General features: G+C 38.2%; 1 protein-coding gene across 3 annotated transcripts in view; it reads right to left on the reverse strand.

The window, feature by feature from the left end:
• FBXL2 (F-box and leucine rich repeat protein 2) overlaps positions 1-22521 on the reverse strand; it is a 56057-nt gene that overhangs the window by 5873 nt on the left and 27663 nt on the right. For 2 of the 3 annotated variants that reach the window (XM_042806569.1, XM_032997436.2), the window contains exons 3-13: positions 19516-19570; positions 17927-18001; positions 14325-14419; positions 11127-11195; positions 10945-11040; positions 10505-10631; positions 10235-10309; positions 6770-6900; positions 2776-2836; positions 1255-1299; positions 910-966 (exon numbers count right to left, since the gene is read on the reverse strand). In XM_042806569.1, coding sequence (XP_042662503.1) covers positions 910-966; positions 1255-1299; positions 2776-2836; positions 6770-6900; positions 10235-10309; positions 10505-10631; positions 10945-11040; positions 11127-11195; positions 14325-14419; positions 17927-18001; positions 19516-19570 — 886 coding nt within the window. Of the gene's footprint in view, positions 1-909; positions 967-1254; positions 1300-2775; positions 2837-6769; positions 6901-10234; positions 10310-10504; positions 10632-10944; positions 11060-11126; positions 11196-14324; positions 14420-17926; positions 18002-19515; positions 19571-22521 lie in introns of those variants that run through there. The other variant, XM_032997438.2, reaches the window with a different exon arrangement.

A 22521-nucleotide genomic window follows, 5' to 3' on the forward strand; every position in this document is an offset into this window, starting at 1 on the left:
ATAAAACCCAGCAACGATAAAAATCCGTGAACAAGCTCCTCTTTAAAAGCCATCTCTCCTCACGTTGCTACCTTAGTAACACTGAGTAACCCCAACTAATCATATCACAATTTAATAAATGAAGCAGCAAACCTTCCCTTAATCCCATCTAAGAACAGATTATAAAGATACATGTTCTCTCACACAGATCTGAGGTAGTGTAAAACAAATCTACACTAAAGGGACAACTGGCCCTAAGTAGAGGAGCTCCTACTGTAAGGACAGTCTAGTAATACTGGAGTAGTTCGACTGAGGAACTGCCAAATTTATGTCAGCTGAAATTGGTTTTGATGCTCTGAAAGATCGAAGCAACCACTCCCTAGAAAACAGTTCTCTGAAGCACAGGAATCGGGGCACCCCAGTGAAGGCACCTCCACTGGCTACAACTACCTTCAAAAGTCTAGGTCCAAAAAACCTTCCATATTCCATGATTTAAATGGGAAAAACTGCCTGCATGCAAAACTGATTACAGAGTGATTACGTTTGTCTTCACTGGGTGGTTTTGTTTATTCAATATTTGATGTCAAGTGCCATCCTCCCTAAGAAAACCATTAGGGAACACTTAAGGGTATCCATAAAGGATCTGAGAACTGTAAGTCGAACTAATAAAATATGAAGGTTGTTAACCATAACATATAAACTTTCTGGTTATTACTCACTGATTTGGTAATATTTATCACACAATGCATGTAAATATTTTTAGAGTAACGTCCTTCTTTTATAATACTTATAAAACTTGCATATATTTTGCACAGTATCATACTACACCAGGAACTTTTTCTAGATACCGAGTGAACAGCCTGGTCTTGTATTGCAGGAGTTGGTGGGAGGGGGATGTATTAAAATTCACAAACACAGAGTTAAACTCACCAATGCTTGTAGCTTGGGACAGTGTATAGAAAGTTGTATCAACGTGCTGTCAGTTATCTAGAAACGAAAGAAGCCAAACAACCATAAGCAACAGACAGCAGGAGAATCAACCCTCAAATAAGGTATCTCTCTCTACCAGATGAAGGTTCTGTTATCTCTGAAAAAAACCCAATCACCTGTTAACTCTTCAAGTACTTCCCTGTATAGAATTGCCCAATAATTATTTTTATTTACTATCATAAACATGGCACTACTAATAAAAAACAAAGTACATCTAACGGGAAGTGCTAATGCACTGCATTCTTACACTGGACATTCAATATTCCTTTGCATATTAAATCTCACCAACACACACTCTTCCAAGTCCATCTTCTCCAGCTCGTGGCAATTCTAAAAGAAACAAAAACCAAACCAGATAAACAAAAGATGAAATAAAACAACATTTAGACATAAAATCATGCACTGGGCTGGTGAGATGGGATAGCACAGCTTCCAAGAGGAAATTGTGAGCTAAAACCCTTCGAATATTTGATTACTATCAAAGGACAATAAATGGTAAAAAAAAAAATAAAATAAATTAAATCCACAAGCAATTCACCACCTCCCTCTCAAACATCTACATTTCAGCCTTTCTCAAAGTGAAACACTTCCTTCTTGCCCTGTAAGGTTTGAACAATGTGTATCAGTACTCCCCCACCCCTGCTTCCCCCCTTCCCTTTCCCCTTCTGGGGTCAACTTCAATTCAAACCTCTGGCACTTACAGCCTGTGCACTGAAGCTAACTAATCTGCATGCAGATGAATCCAACTTCTGCACTGAAGTAATCTGAAACATGCTTAAGAAGCCCATGGAACATCCCTCTTCATCATCATACATTAGCAAGAAGCCTTAAAAACACTTTGCTTTGCTAACGAATGATGAAAATATTAAAATAAGGTCGATTTTAAGGCTCGGAGAAAGCTGCACTTCACATTTACACAAGCAATTTTCCCACTATTCTGAGAGATCCCTAGCAAGCTTTCTGAAGTGCTTTCAGTATCTGGTCATGACTAATTTCAAGAAAATGATGTAACCTCATGACCTCGCAGCAGACCACATGGTGCCACGGCTCAGCCCAAACCCTGACCCGTTTTTACGGGCACAGGAAGAAGTGGTTTTTAACTTGCAGCTCCCAAAAGCAGGCTTGAGGTGACTACCAAAAGCCCAAGGCTGTAGTGCTGAATGATTAGAAAACCATTCTGTTTAACCACTGTGCCACTGTGGCTAGAAAAAAAGACCCTTTCATTCACACTAAGTATCAGCAGCATAAATGAATCCCGTTTACAGAGTATTAATTTTATGTCCAGATTTCCTAAACCAACAAGCTTACAAGTCTTACTTGAAGCATTTGATACCATCACAATGATTACTTTATATATTTACATCATGAATCAGGGCACGAGTGCTTATACCTTATACTGCATAATGTAAGTATTTCTGTAACTTAAAGGTATGCTCAAAACAATCTATTATATGGTGATTTTTTGGCTGTAAATATCACACGGTCGTGTGTAATTTTTACAGGGGAAATTTGGCTAGAATACATAAAACAATTTTAGAGTTGTGGGAAGTATAAGAAATTCAACTGAAACACACTAAAAAGAGGGGGAAAAGTGAAAAATGCAACGATAGATGGCAAAACAGATCAAGTTGCAGCTCTAAGTATAATCCAGAAATAAAAATCACTTTTTAGTCCCTTCCTCCACTGGGTTGTTCCTCCTTTATTTTTCTTCTTCTCATATTCCTTCCCAGTAAGACTACATCAATTCACAGCTGCTCAGCAGCAACAAAAACAAGGCGAGCCCTAACCTTCTGAGATGACCCTTACCCGTGCTAAAAGTGTAAAACCAGCATCTGTAAGATGTGAACATCTTGCAGCTTCCAAAATCCTGGAAAAGTTTTAAATGTTAAAGAAAACATTAACACAAAGAAAAGCAAATGCATTTGAGACACAAATCTGTCTTCTGCAACTTTAAGCTCTCAATAGCAAATGTATACATATGACTTTTTCACAGTAATTTGCAACTAAAAAGCATTAGGCAGACCTCTGATCCATTTTATCAGAAGACTCTGATAGGCATAGAACAGATTAAGTTCAATCCTCAAACCTTCTCAACATTTAATGGAAAAAAAATTATACATAATTACAGGCATTTAGACCACTCATTTCAGTAAGACAGCATAATGCTCGAGTTTTCTCATGCATTATCTGCGGAAAGATATGGGAGAATAAACCCTGACTTAAGGAAAATGCAGATGAAGCCTACGTCTAAAACCTGTTATCTAAACACAGGATGTTGGGAAGCCACAAAATGGAGAAACTGCTTCCTAGAAATGTGTTCAGAGCCTGTGCACAAAGCACAGTGAAGCAAGTTACCAGAAAGCAAGGAGCTTGAAATCACCAAGCCCACAGTAAAAACAATAAACCACACCAACACAACTTTCAAGAAAATAATACAAGGTTTTGGAAAGATAAACCTAACACTCTTCCCAGATAGTCAACTTCCCCAAACAGCACCACTAGTATGCAGAACAGGCCTCCATCCCATTAACATTTTGGCATCTTTTTTTTTAACAAACACTTCTTACTTTTCAGGTTGTGTCAGTATCAAGATGAATAAGGTGAAACTACAGTGCCATGCAATGAGCAGCACAAACTAAGCTCAACTCACCCGCTCACCAGAGCAAACACTACTCCTCTACTGGGGTCAGTGGGGAGGAGGCAGGGAGAGAGGGACAAAGGAACCTCTTGCTGCCGTAACTCTTAGAGACATCTAGACCCTTCCACTGGTTTGGGAGGTCACTAGAAAGCTCTCTCCTCTATAAACTGCAAAGGGAAAAGCCATGCTGTGTGCACGAGAGAAATACAACCCCACCAGAGTACAGGACGTGGGGCTCTGACTATGCTAGATCAGTCTCCTCCAGGCCAAAAGCAAGAGCGCAGCTGAGTTGAGAGGTGAGCAGCCCCACAGGGTACACCCTGGAAAATAACTTCCAAAATGCCAGGCTTCAACCAGTTTCAGAAGCGGGATGGAAATTCAAGAACAGCCAACAGGTACTGCTTCCTAAATGGATGCTTGTAGGACCTCTGGATTTTCTTTCCGGATTCACATTTGGGAACCTTGTGCCCTTCCACCAAGGGCAGTTAGCAACCCATCATGAAACACTCCCAGCTACTCTGTAACTTACCTACAATACCAAATAGGAAGGGAAAAAAACCTGTCACCAGCACCACCACAAACCCCCTGATTCAGGCCACATTTATCACCCTTCTTAGTCCTTTCATCACTTACTTGCCTTCAACCCCACCTACACTTACAACCACTGGATCACCAACCCCATTACATTTCTGACCCTAAAGACAGGGGAAAATTACATCTGGAAAATAGCGAGTATGCTACTTACTGCACATCTGGTTGAAAAGAAGATTATGGAAACAGAGGGGTGAGAAACCAGCAGACTATCAGCTCTAGCTTTCCTGAGACTGGGTGAGCAGTCAGTCAGAGCAGCAGAACAAGGAGAGTTACATACACACCTGCTGCAGCAATCAGGTCCCGGGATGAAAAACAGGTGGGAAGGCACTGCTCAGCATGAAACCGAGCAAAGTTCTAATTTTTGCTTTGTTTTACTGATAGCACTTAATTACAGAGGGCCCTTCCTTTTTCCAGATACACCTGACATTTATTTCCCATCCAGTGATTCATGACACAGTGCCTAGCGTAGGAGCTGATGAGGCAAAATGATACCCGAGAGCAGGTTCCCCACCCCTCTGAGGCAGTGTTCTCCCAGACAGACCTCCCAGCTGCATTCACTGCCTACAGGTGTCTGCACACAGCACCGCCCGACTCCTGTTGAATTGGCAGCAGGTGGGAGAGAACATTCCTGGAGTTCAAGGCAGTATGATCCTAATTTTCACAGCCCCACCTAGACAAAGACATTCAGGGTTCACCCGTGCTTTTCGCAAACAGCCTCACCGAAACACCTACTGGTATTTTAACACTAAAACGTGCTAAAAAAGGAGAAGTGGGGAAGGTATCAAGCACTTAAATAAGCAGATATAAAAAGGGATGAGGAGACAGCTATATCTTGACATAGGGGGAAAAAACAGCTGAAGGGAGCTGGTCAAGCTTAGGATTCTGTTTCAAGGAGATGTCATTTGTGAGTGGTAAAAGCTGCAGAACACAGCGCTATCGTGGAAAGCAGCAGAGTAGCACATCCAAGACCCTGAAGTGAAGTGAAAGTAACTCAGCACAGAAAATCCTCAAAACCTTCCTAACAGGGCCAGTACACCCAAGAGAGGCAGAAGAGTTCTCTTTCATACTCAACACCAAAATATTCACAAGGTACGAACAAGCGTGGGATTACATCTCCCTTTGGTTTCCAACATAATTTTTATCAAGCACCTTCCGTACAAGATCCCATGGAACCAGCCTTCCACCACGCTCTCCCCTGCCGTAAGTGCTGCCAAGGGTCGTTTGTTTTTCCTTCTCCTGCTCCTCACTGCAGAAGAACAGCAGACGCCTTCCCCCTCGTGGCACAGACAAGGGCTAACAGTTTACCTACCCAAGTCAAAGCAATCCCTGCTAGAGTTGTACCGCCCTCAGAGAGAAGTGCACAACTAACAGTGCTTTAGACCTCCCTTGATTTCCAGTCTCAGCTGCAAATTGAGAGAAATTGTGCAAAAAGACCAGGAATAACAGCACAGTTTTCTAAGGAACACCACTAAGTGTGTGAGCAGACTCCTCAGCCCCTAACGCTGGCACACGTAAGCTCTTGTAAGTACGAACGGTTACATGAAGGGGACTGTCACTCTGGAATTGTCTTAAGGACAGGTCTTCTATGGTAACAACAGCTCTTTTTCACTCAATCAGCTAAAGGAACACTGCGTGTCAGCGTACTGCACGCTGGCATTTGAGTGTAGCTTCCCCTGATTTGTACGATCTGCCCTTTGCTCCATTTATCTGTGATTGAAGTATAACAAGTCGCAACCTCTGCTCGTTCCTGTCATAAATGGCAATTTACTAACATCCAAAAATCTTTTGTTTTGATTTAATTTACATTAAAATTAGACCTCACAAGAAGTATTATATGTCTCCACAACCAGAGAGCTGCCACATGACAGAGCTTCATTATTAAAGCTGAAGCTGTCCCCACTTCTGAGAACACCACCATAACATACATGTTAGCACAAATAAAAATGTATATTATTTTTAACTGATGAGCCCCTATTACTCAAAACACATCCCATAAATATCAGTCCTCAGTGCTTGCAGAGACATCAACACACTCCGTATCAGTTTTAAAATGCCAAGATGTACTACAGAGCATATTAAACACACATTTATAATAAAATCTGTAAATACAATACTCAGCTATGATTTAGATATTTTTTTGCAAGACAAACAACTGCATAACACCACAGAGTACAAACATCACAAGACAACACAACTACAGATATTTTTACCTTTCAAAAAAATAATGGGCTTTATATCTTCTTTTCTTCTGGCTTGTAATTAGTACCTAAAATATTTAGCTAGAAGCACAGAATTGAACTGCTAGGTTCAACATGTTTTATTTGTCATATATTAATTCTTGGTTTTCCTATATATAGTAGACTACATTTACACGATAGCTACAGAGGACCAGCTCTCAATTTTATATTCAACTGGTACTTCTAACAATGTTTTGACTGCAAAGGTAACACAAACAATACAGAGCTGAATTGAACCTGCAGGTATCAAGTGATTGTCTTCAGAAGTGAATTTCTTAGATCAGGCCAGGGACAAGAGGACATACTCACGACACGCTCATGACATACTCACTTCAGCCTTGGACAGTTTAGACCAAGGGCTGTGAGGGAAGCATCTGTAAGGTTGCTACAGCCTGAAACACAGAGTGACTGAAGTCTATGGCATCCTCTGCAGATTTTTACAATGCCTTCATCTGAAATTTGCTGCAACAGATAAGACGACTGAAGTTACTCTGTTATCACGTAATCATCTAAGAACAAAAATCAAGTCATATTATTGAACTGTTAGTGCCATGTTGTACATAACCATGGCAACCTGTGGATTTACAACCAAAAAATACCATTGTGAAACCATCTTCATCCGTAACACTGAAGATAATCAACACACACAATTCCTACTTGACTATGTATTTTTTCACAGATATCAAGTACTGCTCAAAGACAGTCTGAAGCACAGAGGAAAAGTTGTTTGTTGTCTTCCTCCTTTGCTTTGCTTTTGCTTTACAATTTTCACAATTTTTTTTTTGTTGTTGTTTTAATTTGTAGTTGTTATTGCATGAAATAGCTTGCTGCTTATGTGTTTGTGGAGTTCAGGTCTTCTGTTTCAGCGACTGTCTAAGTTCAGGAACAGTGCAAAAGAGAACTTAAAGCTCGACAGCAGGAGAGCTAACTACCTATTTTGCACTGGAGCAGTGGGACCCAAGGGTAAAAATCCTTCACCTTTGCATAATTTTCAAAGCAAGAGTTACAGGTAAACTATTATATATAATCTGTTCATTAGAGAAGACAAATGTAAAAGCCAGGTTTGCCCTACCCAATGCATTTGTCTTTAGCTGAAAGATTAAACTCAGAAGAGGGTTTTTAATTTCTAACAATTGTTTCATACTATTCTGAAAAAAGTAACTCTAAATTTGGAATATGAATAAAAAAGTCCTCTCTCTGAAATAGGAACTATAAGAAATCGCCCCAATCCAGCTGCACACAAAATTGCAACAGGAACTAGGTTACTGGGGGTGTGTGCAAATATTATTTTGTTTACAGGTCTTCTATTCTGGAAAAACTATTCTCTCCTCCTCCCACTCCCAAACTCCAAGAATTTAATTTTTCTGCTGAATGACTAATCCTTCATGGCAAAATAGGTTATTTTATTTCCTGGCCTAACGTTACTCTTCCACAAATAATAAAGACCTCTACTGTATTTTGAATTGAAAATACACATTCCTTCTATAAGCCAGTCATCTAAGTACGGTAATACTACTATAGCATATTTCTGAGGCTGTTAGGACAAACATTACCTTTCATAGATGAAAACAGAATTAGAAATACCAGTAGCTCAGCACAAAGGGAGATCGCCTTATGGCCCCTCCTCCAACCCAGCACTTTCTAATATCAGAAGTTGATATTTGCAATTTGTTCTGTCAAATAAAAATTATTCTAGAAGTCTCGTCTTCCTTTTGTGGATCCAGAAGGATTTGAATCATCTACAGATAAGCAGTGTTTTCCGGGCATTGGGTTTTTTGTTTGTTTGTTTAATTAGAAGTCCAACATCAACCAGGTATTTCCGGATTTGACTCTCCAAAGACATTATCTTCTGGAACTGTTTTGTTTCCTTTGAGAAACACTCATGACACTATTATTGGGAAAAGGAACTATTCTGGATGTAAGGGCTATGTAAATTTTATGCTGCTATTGGAGACGGACAAAACCCTCGAGTTTCATGCCTGCAAGTCCCCAGTTTCTAAAATCTTTTTCTAAAGATGGTACCTTTCAGATGTGCAGTTTCCAGAGTTAATATCAGTTTATTCCACAGCTGCTGGAGCTGGCCTGGCATTTTACAAGGTCCATAAAACAGAGCCACTAGAATTAAAGTGTGGATCATACAAAGAATAAGACCACCTGCTGTGTAAAAAGCCCTGCTAGCCCTTTGGTGAAAGAGTCTGGCTGCTTCTGGAAGCAGGCTTCTAAGCCACAGCAAGCAAAACACATCTCCAGTGAAATAAAGCTCTAACACACACATAACTAGGTAGGACGCACAGACTATCAACTCAAAAAATTCAAAGGAAAAAATACTTTCACTCACGAGGGGCTTCTTGCTTGTACTTAATATCTACATGACAACAAACATACCGGCCAAGGGAAAACTCCAGTACACTTCCATGCCAATGCCTCTCTTTAAGCAGGAGAGATAATAACTGATTATCATCAGACCTCTTGAAAGTCTTCCACAAAAATATTCAGAAAAAGCTGGCCTTGATATATCTCATTGGTCTCAGGTAAAACAGAACAGAAACAGAACTTTGGAGGAGGAGGACAGCAAAAGGAAGTCTGAAAGGGGAGGAAATTATGTACTGACTTTAGTTATTTAAGTGTGGTTCTGACCAAAAGAAGGAACTTCCTTTCATTCCCATTATCTTCTGGTGCCCGACTACAGTGGGCAGCTAAATTCAGACTGAAAAATCTGAAAGTTCTCTCTTTCACTAAACATCTGGCTCGTGGGAACTCAAACATTGTATTCATATTGTTCTTAATTTCTGAAATTTTTAAATTTAACTTCTAATAATCCCTAACACTCTAAAACGTTCAACACTAAAGAAATCTATTAGGTCCAAAAATTTTCACCCAATCTTAAAAAAAAATGGCCCCATGCCACATTCATTCAGGAGTAATGTGTAAAACAGATTTGAAAGTTTTTGCCCAAGCAGATTTTATGATACCTTCTAGCAATAACACTGTAGAAAGCTTTCCAAAAGAAAAAAAAAAAAAAAAAAAAATCATTCTAACTTGTTCATTCAAATCTGCATGACTGAAACACTGGAATTCTATTTTATTTCAGTATTTTTAAGGCTTATTTACAGACAAAGAATTACTTAAATACATCTAAAACCTAAAAGGAGATCTCTCCCATTCCTAAAAAGTCACATCAGAAACAAAAAAAAAGCAAATATGAAAATACAGCCAATCTACTTCTTGTGTACTAACTACAATTAAAAGTACATGAATGATTCCCAGTCATTTAATTACATATTAATATGTTGCTCCATTACTATTGAAAAAGCATGCCCTTCTCCTGCTACCTACATGGTTCTGAATCATCTTCAGTTATGATGCTATTACATTTTACTTTCAATTATGTAGCCCCGAACACAGCTTGTGCTCAATTAGAAACCTTAAAATTATGAATAGACCGAAATGTTTGGCCTTAACGGATGGGAGAAAAAGAACTACATCTGTGAAACTGTGTGGTTTAGTGCAAACACGGTTCATGACTTTTGAATGATTGCAGTTAATTATTATTCTAGAGCTTGCTACAGTTAAAAGTTGTAATGAGGGGAAAAAACCAACCCTAACACTCCAAATCCACACTCGGCTGTAAAAATAACCAGCTTAAAGCCTCTATTCCACACAAAATTCTGTAAACTGCAAAGATGTACTATTTGAATTATTTAAGTGTTTCAGTGTGTAGCAGATTACTTCACTAGCATTCAAAAATGGTTTATGAGTCTCAGAGAATACATCTTTTGAAGCTTCAAATACTTACTGTGCAGGATTGCAAATTCAGGATTACAAGTTCATGACAGTGATTCTGAATGTGCTTCAATGCTTCATCTTCTAACTGTATTTAGCAATTAATTCGAACCGAGGAAAAGAAACAAGAAATTAAAAGCATGGCAAAGCAGCCCAAAGAATGTACACATCTTCTAAGATTGAACAAAAGATGACAACAAAAAGGGTATTTTTTAATTCATGGAGATTTCAAAAACCCAAAATAAAATTTTATTCCTAAAGGATCACCCAAGCAGTTATGTACCTGTGTGCAACCTCTAAGAAATAGAGCTTTTAGTCCACTACACCCTTTCACCAGTGCTTCAATACCATCCTTCGTAATCTGATCACACCAGGAAAGATTCAAATGTTCCAGATTTCTGCAACCCTCACTGGGAGAATTAAAAAAATACATAAAGTTAAATCCAGCCTTCAAATAGTCATAACAGTGGGAAACCCAAATTAAACACACTGTTAGAAATTAATGATAGCCAGTGGACTGTGCCAGGCCTCCACAGAAAAGTCATGAGAAAAGACCACACACAAACATGACAGTCTATACCCAAGAAGTCCTAGATACAGAATACAGTCAGTGCTGATACACAGTATTAAGGTTCAGCACTGATTTTTTTTAAAAAACTTTATTAAATGCTGAACAGCTCTTTAAATGCTTTTCTTCAACACAAAACCACTGAATCTTCTTACCTTAAGCCTTTCAAAGAGCTGTTTGTGATGGCTACGCAAGATGTCAGATCCAGATGTTTCAGCTTGGAACAGAATCTGCTAAGACTGTAACACGTGCTGCAAAACAGCAGACACACTAAAAATACCTTCAGCTACTTCTTTTTTCAAATTTTCCCATCAAAGAAAAAACCCCTTTGACTTACCTGTCAGTGATTTTTGTGCACCCATTTAGATTTAAGTGTTCGATGTTTCTACAGTTCTGTGCAAAGGTCCTAAAACAGCAACAAAAAGCTGGAGAATTAATACAATGTGACAAGCTGTAATACAGTCACTAGAGTGCGCTCTGTCCCCTACCTCCTTCCACCTCCGTCAAAAACCTTAATCTTCAAGACACAGAGCAATTACAAAGCACACCTCAAATACAGCTGTCTCAAGGGTTGCTCTCTCCTTTTTCTATTGCAGGTTTCTCCCGAAACCAAGTGTTGTTCCTCTCTCAAACGCCACTTGAGCAAGGTGTTTGTCATACACATATAAGCCAGAACTGACTTGCTTCAAACGCCTTAACTATAAACACTAAGGGCATAACCAGAAAGGTTTAAATATCACATCAATTAAATATACACTGCTGGGGAGAGCTTTTGCACGTGTCATTACTGAAGCCTCTGTAGGTCTTAAGGAGCTCACTCCCACATCAGATGAAAAGGAGCGTAGCTTGCACAATACAGAAGTGGGACCTAAGCCTATCGGACTGCCAATGGAGAGCCCTCTGGGTTGCAAATTAGCTATTTATGATTTTAAAAATTAAAAAGCATCTGTGTGCACTACTGGGTATGAACTCTAAGGATGATTGGAGCTATTATACTGCTAAAAGATTGTATGTATCATTATACTAATTACCCAGAAGAAATACATAAACTTTCTTTTCATCTCTGCAGAGTAATATTTACAGCTGCGTTGCATTTCAGAACACTGGTTTTATGCCCATGTTTCCTCCAACTGCATGGATTTTATTGGCAGGGTGGAAGAAACACACAAAAACAGTTTTGTCTGGAGGCTTGCCGTGGTTAACAGATCCGACTACACATTCAACCGGTAACAACTTCCTGGCTCTCCAGCGTGGACTGAAAACAATGGAAAAAAACCCAGCAAGCATTTATACTGGTGAGAGTTTCCACTTGAATTCTCAAAACAGCTATTCCAAAATTCATGTACTGGAGGGAGATTTACAATCGAGACACTCTTCAAATCACTTGGAAAGGTGCTGCACTCTGGAGGAATGGCAAGCTTTGCCTCTGAGATTCAAGCACGGGGCATGGCCTGAGAGAGCTGCCACAAACATTCAGTACTTGCGTAGCCAATACCTACTTTGGCAATGGGCTATTTTAAAACAAAAGTCGACGTAGAAGAAGGATAAATAGAGAAATTAATATCACCCACAAAACTAACGGATCTGGAAACAACTCACCACAAAAAGCCTGATAGGAAAAGTTGCTTTCAGAACAAGTATCTGAAAACTAATCCCACCTTTCTCATGTTAATGTTTTGAAAGTCTTAAAGCTCGTGCATTTATTGTTCATTAGTTAACTGGAATGTAATCTGCTTGTATTTCAGAGGTGAACCATCTTCTTTCCTGAACTGCCTCAGACACCACCACCACCTGCACCAGTTAGCTGTTACAGATGCACACGTGAATACTGGTAACGCTCTGGTAGCCGGTCTCAGCTAAGCCTGTCCTATTACCTGATAGCATGACTAGCTCTATCATCCCTACGATGTACACATGCTACACACTGAACTGCTGTATACTTACTCTAAGCATCTGTTTAGTAAATATATCATTATTTTAAAATAGCCCATCTCTAGCCTCCCCCCCCTCTTCTCAAGTGCCACTAATACCTGAACCCTCTTAGGTTTTTTGGTTCTATTCACAACCCTCTCCGCAGTCCCCTAGGCCTCAGCGGCCTAAAAAGCACAACTGGGAGCCTAAATCAAATCTGAAAATGGAATTACTGGGGGCAAAACTGTTACCTACTGTCCTGACTCTTTCTTCCCAGACGCTTTTCATCGCCTTCCCCACTACCTCCTCCCCACGGTAGTTGCCACCTCTCTCAGAGCCTGCCTTGCCCCTCTCCTCCACTTCTGCGGTTGCCTTTCCCACTGAGGACACAGGGACTGTGCGCATGAATGCCCTGGGAACTTGGAGGAGCACTGCAGAAAGTTACCTCTGCTTGGGGCTACCTCTTTTTTGACAGCAGTTGCCAGTAATCTGGGAGATGGGAGTAATACGCACTTTCTGCTGAGGAGGCAAGACTGCCTGAAGGTGGAGACACACGATGGAGCCCTTAGGGACATGGCCGAGAGGCAAGGAAAGCTCTGGGGAGACCTCCGGGTCTGAATCTAGGATGCCCATTTGGGTTACTAAAGCAATCTATTGCTTAACTAGTTGCTGGATGAACTTACTCTAAAGACAAAAATCAGTGAATTAGACTTACTTATAAATTTTAGAAAGAGCTAAAGGTCTCAAGACACTGACTTAATGCCCGCTGCTTAACAAATTATTTGTGCTTATATTTTCCACCTAAGAATGGCCACACTATGCCAGACTGCACACCATCCAGCCCAGTCTCCTGTGACAGTAGAGGAAAGCCTAACTGCGAAAAGCCATACCCCAGGGCTGCCCTGAAATATTCTTTCAGCCCTACAGTACTTGTGTCTTAGGGACCCTTCATGTGGAGGTAGGACCTTTGGGTTTAAATGCTCAGAGAAACATCCACAGAGGAATCTGGCTAAATAGTCTGCGTATAAAAAAAGCTTATATAGATTCAAATGATCTTCTGGGAACAAACTGCACAGTCCAATTTCTATACTGTGTAAAGAAGGGCCACTGTCTCTAAATAGAGACTCCCAAGATGTTCCTGTTGCCTGCCTGTTCTTATATTAGAGCAAGAAGAGCATCCCAGACCTTTCCCAGTTTTGTAGGCACATGATCATATCAGTTGTTATTTTTCCTCCCTTTGCTAGAGTCACCTCTTGTCTAGACTAGAAAATAAACTGAATGACTACTGATCTAGATGAAATTAATATGTAGGATGCCAGAGTATAGGTCTAAGAACATTAGAACTGCCTGAAAATGGAGAGATATCAACATAATACTAACGAAAGAAAAAGACACATTTCTGAAAAGCACAGTTCTCATTTCTTAGTTCATTTCCTGAAAATAACAGTAGCTATACTTCGATCTCAAACTGACATCTCCTTTAGTTGTTATTAAGGTATTTAGTACTAAAGTAACCCATTTTGGTCATTAGTCAGTACTTAAAAATCCAAACAAATGTAACAATAATTGCTTTCCGTCCGGACATTAGGAAATAAGTGATGTCTCAATCCAGGACTTTACTTACTTTAAAGAGGAATCTCCAACACCAAGACATCCTCTCAGACTAAGTTGTCTCAGGAAACCACCACACCTTTTCGATATGTTTTCCACGACGCGACCCTTAAACCAAATAAAAGGAAGATTTTGTTGAGTTTTATTCTGACATAACATTCTAACTGAATTCAAAATGCCAGGAGTGAAAACCAGCCCCAGCTATACCCCACCAGAACTACACCTCTTTGAATGTCTTTTGCTACTTTGAGAAAAACAATTACCTGTTGAGAATCTCCACCCACATTGAAGTGCTATTCCATTCAATCCTTAGTTCTCTCTCCTGGTTTTTTTTCAGTCTATCACACATGGCTCAAATTTTTGTCTCAGCAAAACCTACCCATGAAGACTCCTAAAACGATCTTCAAGTTTTGTCAGATGTGTAGGGAAACCGAAGAGCTGCCCCAGAGGTGGAATGGGAGGCTTGCCCGTTCCTCAAGGATCACAGTTACTACTATAGCACGTAAATTTAATTCATCCACGAAGCCGTGCTTAGGCCAGCACGGCGCTGAACTACAGCCTCCGCAAGTCCTGTTTTACAGTCCCTGCTATGGGGACGGTTACCTCTGCAACTGGAAGGTGCTCAGCACCTTGGGGGGAGCAGCCATTTCAGTTGCCTCCAGAAGATTTGCCCAAGCCCACATCTTCAACGTCAGATTTATAGTTGGGTGCCTGTGCACAACACTTGGGAATGCCAGAGAACTTCTCACACTGTGAAGCTTACAGACTTCATGCCTCTGTATCTGTCAAAGGCTGAAGTACAGCTTACAAACAAAACTTCCTCCTTGACCCCTCATTTGCTACAAAGTGGTTTTTACTGACATCCTGAAAGTGCATTTTGCTATACATTAGGAGTAAGAAAAATGGCACAGTACTTCTAGTATTCAATCTGAAAGTACCATTGTGCAAAAACGTTATTTAAATTACAATAAAAATATACCTTTTTTTTAGGGTTGGGGTTGTTTTTTGGTAGGAAAATCAAGATACAATAGCAAAAAAACAGGTGGCCACTGCAAAAACTGACTAGAAATCACACTGCGTCTAACTTTAGGGAAGTAAAATAAAAGAAATGAACACTGATCATTTAACAAACAGGACTAATACCTAACAGCACCTTTTATTTTCTTCCTTTTTTTTTTTAAAAAAAAAAAAAAAAGAAACACTTTCAAAATTATAGTTTTTTTATAGATTTATAGATTTGTTTGTTTGTTTGTTTTTACTCCTCTCTATACAGGATGGTAACAACTTTAGTGAAACAGTAAAATGTTTCTTACATTTTGTTACTCACCTCTAATACCAAACTCCTGGCTAGAACTATGTGAAAATATTTTCTTATCAGAGCTTGTTTCTTAGTCCATAAGTAACACTGGTTATCTTATCTCTCAGAAGAATTGACACCAAAACAAACAAACTGGAAGTCATTATACAAACAAAATTATCTATTTTTTAAAGCCTTCTGATTAGTCAGAATTATTTCTCAGCAGAGGCCAAAATACCTTTACTGTAAGGATAAAGTCTTCAATTAATAACATATAATGCAAGTTCAATCTACATTGCAGAAAGAAGTCAAACCCTAGCACGTTATTCAAAGAAAATAGAAACAAATGATGAGTTAAGTTTTCCCAAACCCATTTATTTCTTAAAGCACGTAAAACCCCAACAAACAGCATATTGAAAAAGACCCCTTAAGTGCATTCAAATATGTTTAGCTGTTTGAATAATTAAATGTCACTCAAAAAATGAGCTCTTCAAATTACCCCTTTTTACATTTGGTTCCACACACCAGGAAATCCTAGGCACATTTAACTTCAAGAGATCTTCACACATCTTTGTGACAGAAAAGAAACATCTTTTCTTCATAGTTTTTTTCTCCCTGACTTCATTCTCTACCACAGGAGGTCTTCTACACAGAAAATTTCACAAAACCTAATTTTTCATTATTTGGTACTCTCAGATCAAGTACTGCTTGATGCTATGTGAAGCATCACCAAACAGTACAATGTCCAACTGAGCAAAAAGTTGCCAAATACAATTAGCAGCTTCTACATGTCCTCAATCTATAGGCAAAAATTGTTACTAAAACAGCTGAAGAAAAAAAAGTTCTTAGACACTGAATGGGAAAGTGTATCTTATCCGAAGCTACTTTATGTAATAATTGCTGGTTTAACATACGTTTATGAATAAATTTAAAGGGTTTATATTACAAATGTAGTTAAATATAATATACTGAAGTAACTGAATTGCTCCAAACCACAATAGCTTCTTGTAGAAGAAGGGAATCATAACTTAAATTCATTCCTTCTCCTGAATCCCATGCTACAAACACAGTGTCTCAAAGGGCAGCACCACTAGGTACAATGTAAAACAAACATATCGAAAAGATAAAAATCCAATACTGTAATTCTAAACAGCAGAAACCTTTCAGACACAAAACAGGCCTACCAACAGAAGGACCACAGACCTGTGGGGTTTTAATATTTCTTAGCAAATAAGAAACACAAGCCTTTTTAAAGACAACTGAAACGTTGACATTAAAGCTCCAAGTCTTCTTAGACATATTTAGACAGAGGCAGATGCCAAAATCTTTCTCCTACCTCTGTAAGATCCTCATGTTTAACATCAGTATAGCAGAGGAGTTGGCAATACAATTTTAAGAAATCTGTGAAAAAAATTTACTCTATGTATTACTGTAGAGCTTTAGGAACAGTTTGATCCACGGTTAGCAAATTATATCAAATGAAACCCATCTGGATTTTATTCATAAAACTAAGAAGATAAAACAAAATCCAGAAGCAAATTCATGATTGTGTTCTACATTTATTTTGTATCATCGAACAACAAATAATTAACCAGTTCGGATTCAATTAAGGAATTGTATTTCCACGTGGATTTCTGTCTTCATTTTCAGACGTCATATTTTATTTTGTTATGCACATCTGTGATAGCATTAATGCAGATGTGTTTCCCTTATGGAAGCCAAGACTGCCCTAATCCTTTCATCATATCCTGAAAAGTTCTTTAATCCACATGTACCTGCATTTCAGGCAAGGTTCAAACCTTATAAAACAAGCATTCATAAAACAGTAATCAGATACACACCAAATCAAACCTAGGCAAGTCAGTGGCAAGAAAAGTTGTTCAGCATTTTATTGTTTCAGTCTCCAAGTCCTATAGCCAAGTGTCCACAGAGCATTTTGCACGAGATGGCACCGTCACAGAGAGACTCGGGACCAGCAACAAAATTGTCCTCTGGATCCTGGAAGGGATTCCAAGGATCTCACTCCATCCAGAGGCACCATTTATACCTTTGCTCTCTAAAAATGAGCAGCTTTGAATTTCTAGAGCCCTGTATGTATATGATAAATGCAAATTGTCTGATACATAGCTGGCAACCAAAACTGAAATACTCATCCATATAGAAAAAGGCAAATGCAGAGTTCTTTTCAATTTGCCCTTTGACAGTATTATCATGTTACACTTTAGCCTTTAAAACATATGTATGCAAGCACAGTCTATGGGATACTCAAAATCTCTCAAACATCACCATTGGAATGAAAAAAATCCAAAGACACTAACCTCTATATCCGTTTGAAAGTTAAAGAGGTCTATTCTTTGCCAATTGCTTCCATCCAGAGCTAAAACATTCCATGCCTACAGAAAACAAATACAGTTTATTTATTACCTCTACTGCCTGTACCCTCCATTTTCCTCACAGCAATTCCAATGTAACAAAAGATAGAATTTCAGGTAGCATCTTTTAAAAAGAAATGTGATTGTAGATTATAGTAGTAATACAATATAAACTAGTTACAAACACATAATTTGTGGAAATTAATCTCAAATCTCCTAAATGGATTACACTTCAAAGTCCCATTAAACATACAAGAAAACAAGAAATTAAATGTAAAGTACATACATGGACACAGCAAGATTTAACCCTGCATTTTTAAAAAAGTTTTTGTAAATTTGTCTACTAAGTTACTTTTGCTAGATCCATATAGAAAAAAGTAGCTGCAGATGAGATTCTTTCCAATAAAACCACAGTTCCTCAACCTCACTAGTTACTGTTCTGAGAGGAACAGAAATCTTCCAGAAAACTGCTGACTTTCCACTGCTAGGATCAGGCTTTTCCTTTACACGTGCTAAGTTACATGTACTTGTTTGAGATTGTCCTTCATGGTTGAAGCAATTGTTGTTCAAAGTAAAACAAAATAAAAAAGCCAGAAAAACACAAATATACTCAGAAAAAACAGAAAAAAAGAATACCACATCCAACTGACAGTTAATTCTGAGAGAAAAAATGCAATTTATTCAATCACTTTGGTTTTCTTCCATTGTTTTCTAGGTTTTAGCTGAAGGTTCTACCAAAACCTGATGTTAATTGACTCATCAAGCTTACTGAAGCTGCAGACCAAGGTGATGTGGGCATAGGAATAAAATAGTTACACATTTAATTATATATTAAAAATTGTAAACAAACAAAAACCCCACAATTAAAACAAAAACACAATAAAACCCTATCCTCATTAAGAGAAGGAAGAAAAGCATGACATAAAAAAATTCCTTCCTGTTGTAAAAAGATGCACTTTATTGTACACACTTGATGTAGGAACAGAATATTATTCATTTTAACTCGAGAAAAAAAAAATCAAGATGAGCTAAATGTAAAAGCTTACTTAGCATGCTTTCTCTATTATCTTCTGTGTGCCTTTATCCTCTACTAGTAGTCCATCTACTTAACACCTTTTGTACTTGGCAAGCAAATGATGGATGTACTACTTAGACACGTGGTGCACATTAACTGAACTACATGGAATTTTTAAGCAGAAAATGTGTCTGAAAAATAATGTTATATAGCCATATGCTTTATAAAAAGCAAATGCCATCATGCCAAACTGAGCTTAATCCTTTCTCCAGATATAGAGCATACACAACTGGGTATCTTTTCCATAGCCTTTAAACAGAACTTCAGTACACAGCAACTAAGTCCACATCTGAATGCAAAACTGGACCCACTGTTCATTTGTTTTAATAAACAAAGAGACTGAGAGAACTATTTGAGTTTTTTTGGATAGGAAGCGGATTGCCCTAAAGCCCATGATTTGCATGTAATTAAGAGAATAAAACCCCAAAGAACAACAAAAAACCCCAGTGGAAATACATACCTTGGAAACTTGTGCACATCGACACAAAGTAACTATGTCCAAGAAAGAAAATATTCTAGGAAGAAAGTAAAATAACAATTAAAATGTTTTATTATAAATTCAGACTAATACATGGATTCACAGTTCTGTAGCTCTATGAAAAGACACCAGTTACACAAGAAGCAAGTTAAATGCAATATGAGCATTCTACCAAATTATTCTGCTTATTGAGACTTAAGGAATAATATCATAGCTATCATCTAAAGACAGTCAACACCAACATATTAGAACAGGCAGGTACTTCTTCTGAAAATCTGTTTTCGTTTTTTGCTTCCTTAACTACCTAAAAATGTATGAATGACAGCAAATTCTTTTTTCTTCTTTTTAATAAAATAGAGGTGAAGATTTTAGAGGCTTGTGAGGAGTAAGAAATGGAAAACACCACACAGATAAATCCAAGTTCAAGAATCTAAGTACTAACACAAAGAACAATGACCCAGATTTTTAAGGGGTTTCACAGTGACTACCAAGTCTAACACAGTATCTTTTTTTAATTTACTCTACAAGGAAAAAAGTACAATCAAAAATTTATCATTCTGATCATGGAACCAATTCCTCAAGGCTGCCAATTCTTAATAGTTTTCTGAAAGAAATTTTTCACTGTCAAAATGATTTTGCTAAATACCATTTCCAAACAACAATGAAATTGGTTCAAAGGATGTTCTCAAAAAAAAACCTAAAACATTAGCTTAAACATGAAATATAGAACCTATTCCAAAATAATTTTCTATTACAGAGAATGAAAGATATGAAGTATATGAAACCTGTTACTGTAATTCACTTACAGACTGTTACCTGCTTGCCAATGAACTTCTTCAGTCATCAAAACAATGAAGAGTATTAACGATAATAGTAATAATAATTATTATTATTATTATTTCATCTTATAGTGAGATGTTAACTCTGAAGAGCAGACAACAGATAAGAGATGCCAAATTTAATCATGTAAAATTCTGATTACTGTTTTCCAAATAGAAATCTAAAGCAAGAGCTCAGAATGGACGCCTACATCTTAAGCGCTTTGATTTTCAGCTGTGGTAAGAGTCAAAGAAGGTAATGGAAGTACTTCTTAAACATAACAGCCTCCCGGACATTTATTATGATCACTTCAGATATCAGTTCTCCAGTATTTCATTAACATATGAAAACACACTCTTATTTGCCGTACAGTAACACATTTTCTCAAAAAAACTATTAGCCATGCCAACAGGACACGACATTTTCAGAATCTACTAAACACTTTGTAAGACCCTGTCACTAACATTCATTTTGATAGCATCTATTTTCTCATTTGGACATCCACGCTGAGGTCTGCCCACTTTAAGAAACTCAGCAGCATTTTATGCTCGAAGTACACAATGTGCTCAGCAAGACTGCTGGGCTATTTAGATGAGCACTGAAAGGTTCTCTCTTGAGAGCAGCATTTATACCAATGACCCAGCATGAACCCTCTTCTGAAGTCACCTTTCCCCCCCGCCATGAAGCAAACGGCAGAAGATGAGGGTGTGGAGATCATGCTGGAGAGCTGTAAAAACTTCTTGGCTTGTAGAAACTTCCTCATAGCACCACTGTAGGGGTGGAATCAGAGGGTTATCATGGACTTACAGAAGCTGAAGCACAAAAGAGAGATTTCTACAGTATTTATAATGAAAAAAGGAAGGGTTGTGACAAAACCATTTCATGACACAATACTCTTGCCTAAATGAAGGACGTGACATGCTTCAGAAGTGGTGTATCAAGACCTACTGAAATAAGAAACAACAGAAGAAACTAAGATGTTGAAAAAACATTATTTTATACACACCCACTACTGTGAGTTGTCTAGCAGTCTGTCTTCATGTTTGATTGTTTATTGCTGTTGAGATTTATGTGGATGCATGATTTCTACTAAAAATGTAAATTAAAAGCAAATGCAGCACAGATGTATTTATTTTTGCTCCATTCCATATGAAGTGACTTTTTAAAGAGTCAAAAACTAGAGGTGGCCATTTTGTTAAAAGGATAAATATTTTAGTAATATTTAGATGCTTTCAGGTTTTTATCTTTGTACTAAAGAAATTTTTTTGCAAGGCAGCTCAAGCTATGCTCATCAAATAGGTAACAACATTAAGATGCATCATTACCCAGCAAAATCAGAATGATTATTATTCAATTATATATGACATGTAAGAGATGCCCATAAATTCTTTTACAATTCCAGAGAGTCATTTTGCCAACTTGCTTGAAAACATTTTTTTCCATGCTTCTCTATTTATTTACCCTCTATAGTACACTCTCACATGTGCACCACTAACACACACTTGCTTCTCTCCTTGCAGTTCCACAGAACTACTAGCAAATAACTACAAGTCAGGGAAACTAGCCAACAAGACACAAGACTCTATGGTTTAAAGTCATTTAAAAACTCTTTAAGAGACTTTAAATGCAACCAACAAAATAAGATGGAGAGATGGCAACACTGACATTGTCAGTCATCTGTCAGACACTGACATTGTCTGGCGCTTAGGGTGAAGGACTGTGTCAGCAGGGACTTGGAATTTTAAAAAGTGGAAAAAACTACCAGGCAGGGCGCAGCTGATGGTTGTATAGCACTTCTGTCCTCTATGACCACAGCTACATAGATGGTAGATAACGCAGCCAGCAGCAGGATTAATTTCCATTTAAATCTTTTGCATGGATTAAGGGAAACTGGAAATTAAGTTAATAGATCCACAGTAAATTTTAGGATCATCTATTCTGATTTCCAGTATCCCAGGCTATTAAACTCTGCATAGTTATCTTGTATTGAGCTCAAGAAGGAGAATCCGCTTACCAACAGTCAGAGTTCTTCAAGATTTCTCATCCCTAGGCACGTACTGCTCTGGAGACATGCCTCATGAGTTTGGCCTTGGAGATCTTTCAATGTTAACAGTACCCGCTGCAATGCATGAGCCTCATACCAAAGGCACAAAGGGTTGTACAAGCTCT

Source organism: Tyto alba, unplaced genomic scaffold (genome assembly GCF_018691265.1).
Source record: "Tyto alba isolate M040663 unplaced genomic scaffold, T.alba_DEE_v4.0 Super-Scaffold_46, whole genome shotgun sequence".
Taxonomy (NCBI): Eukaryota; Metazoa; Chordata; class Aves; order Strigiformes; family Tytonidae; genus Tyto; species Tyto alba.